We start from the raw sequence: 2608 nt of genomic DNA, 5'->3' as shown, positions 1-2608 counted from the left end.
ATAATGTATGTTATATTGTTTTTTATTAACTAAATGTTTTATTTTAACATGCTATTATTTTATGTTATGGTGTGATGTTACAATATCTTATATATTTACAACATGCATCCTGTGATTTTATATTGTGTTTCTATGTAAGAATGCCTTTAATGATGTTATGTTAACTTATGGTATCATTATATTGTCATATGTTATAGCTTCTTCATGCCATTGAGGTGAATCGATTTAGTAAAGTCTCTGAATTTTCACTTGAGATGATGCATTAACTAAACTGTCTTTGTCCTCAGCAGAGACTGAGCTGGACAAGAGATGGTTACTTTGTCCCAGCGGCTGGACTGCGTACAGCGGTCGCTGTTACCGCTACATCCCAAGATATTTGACTTGGGCGAGAGCTGAGGTGACGTCTCTGCAACAAGCTCATTTATATGCAAACAACAGCGTTTTTACAATTTTTTGGCAACTTAGTTCTGTTTATCTCCTGTGTAGAAAAACTGTCTGCGCTATGGAGGACACCTGGCGTCCATTCGCAACATCTGGGAGTACCGTAAGATTCAGCAGGTGATATTTGGTGCCACCCACGTGTACAGGCAGGCATGGATCGGAGGCTCTGATGCACAAGAGGTATTTTATTTATTGTTGCACAACTTTAAATATTGCTCTTTAAAATGTATGTAATATTTAATTAAATGTGGATCATACTATTTATTTATATAAAACTAGACTCATACTATATTTTTATTATATTACAATGCTGCATTTTACAAAATATTGTAATACTGTAACATTACAGTTTCTGGCTGTAATAAATGGTGAAATTTGGCTTTTAAAATAAAAATAAATCAATAAATAATTGCAATAAACAGGCAAAAAGAATGAAAGACTGGAAAGAAATGCCAAAAACATTTAGAGAAAACAAAAGTGGCCAATATTTTTTTTAAAAATAGCCTGAAGAAAAAAAAAAAAGAAAAATAACCCAAAAAGTTTAGTTTTTTTCTTTTAAAAAAAGTTCCAAAAAAATCTTCAAAGGTTAAAAAAAAATAGATTTTGAAGAAAAAAAATTAAAGATAAAAATAAATGCCACAAAATTTTTGAAAGAAACATGACTCCTAAAACCATGAGCCTGCAGGTATTAAAGCCACAATATTATAAACCCTTTTTATACTTAATTTTTCCCTATTTTTCTCTTTTTTCTTACATAATTTTCTGTTTTGCTTTTTCTTCCAGGAGAGGCAATGGTTCTGGAGTGACGGTAAACCATTTGTCTACCAGTACTGGTGTCATGGAGAGCCGAATAACCACGGCAACCAGGACTGTCTACAAATCAATCATGGAGGTAAAACAACATTGTGCCTATTGAAGAAGTGATAATAATAACGATAAAATGTGAAATTTTAACTGACAACAGTCCAAAAATATAGATTTTTTTTTTACACTTTCCAAGCAATACATGTCAACTTTATAGTATGCTTATTTATGATTAATATCAAAAAAAAATCTCAAATATAATTGTGTCTTGAGCAAAGAAGCAGATATTCTTTAATATTCTAAAATCATTTTGTGGGTAGAAATACACAGTATTACATCATTTACCATTTGAAAATTATTTGTACCTTATCGCAGATCATATTGTCGTGTCATCTAAGTGTATGTATTAAGAATTATTTGAAGTTTTTGTTTATGTAACATTCAGTGACTCACCTTTTTGTGTGCTTGCAGCTCATAAGTGCTGGGATGACCGTCAGTGCTACCACCGATTACCGTCTGTCTGCACCAGGAAGTACAGAATACTGGGGGTTAAAGCAGAGGAATGAAGTACACATTGTACACATGCTTTTGAATACATCTGTCTTTCCAACATCAGCCTCACATGTGAGCTGAGTCTTTCTTTTCTATCGCTGTAATGCCACTGAAGAAATGAACCGACAAGTGACACACGGGAGCTGGATTGTCTCTGAGGCTCTGAGCCTTTCAACAAGAGACCGAATGTGTTTGAATGCTTTTATATATGCATACTGCAGAGTGAACTCTTTTTCTTGTCTTATGTAAAATTAAAGGCTTAAGCATTGAAACAAGCTATTCTATGTTATGCAATGAACAAGAAGAGACTTAAAAAGACCTCGAAGAGATGCAAAGTGACACAAAATAACTACAAAGATACAAAAGTGATCAAAAACAGCATAAAATGACCTTAAAGAGAGAAACAATTACTGCAAATAGACCCAAAAAGAAAATTATCTCATAGAGACATAAAATATATACTACATGTTATAAATTGACTTAAAAATATTATGAAGTGACTGCAGCGACACAAAATTACTACAAAAAGACATAACATAATAGCAAAAAATTGCTACAAAAAGACCCATAAAATGACCCCATACAGACACAAAATGAGACACAAAAAGACCTCAAAGAAACACAAAATTGCTGCAGGTTAACAAAAATGACCTAAAATTGACACCAAAGCACTGCAGAGGCAAAATATTGCTACAAAAAGACATGAAATGACTTGAGATGAATCTTAAACTGTTATGCAAAACAGCAGTTTTTTTGTCTCAGATGTGAGTATAACCCAACATAAGGAACAAAACACGCTTCATTCCCTAAA

At 32.8% G+C, this 2608-nt stretch overlaps 1 protein-coding gene across 1 annotated transcript; it reads left to right on the top strand.

Moving 5' to 3' along the window:
* Positions 1–254: 254 nt before the first annotated feature.
* On the top strand, positions 255–2072 carry LOC121939667 (ladderlectin-like; the record flags this gene model as incomplete). Its single annotated transcript, XM_042482657.1, has 4 exons — positions 255–397; positions 487–621; positions 1225–1333; positions 1717–2072. Coding segments are annotated over 4 exons (482 nt in total), but the record flags the coding sequence as incomplete, so codon positions are not given.
* Between the last annotated feature and the right edge of the window lie 536 nt (positions 2073–2608).

The sequence above is a fragment of the Plectropomus leopardus genome, unplaced genomic scaffold (genome assembly GCF_008729295.1).
Source record: "Plectropomus leopardus isolate mb unplaced genomic scaffold, YSFRI_Pleo_2.0 unplaced_scaffold5564, whole genome shotgun sequence".
In the NCBI taxonomy this organism is placed as follows: domain Eukaryota; kingdom Metazoa; phylum Chordata; class Actinopteri; order Perciformes; family Serranidae; genus Plectropomus; species Plectropomus leopardus.
The sequence above is the reverse complement of the archived record's forward strand: the minus strand, read 5'-3'. Positions and strand labels throughout refer to the sequence as shown.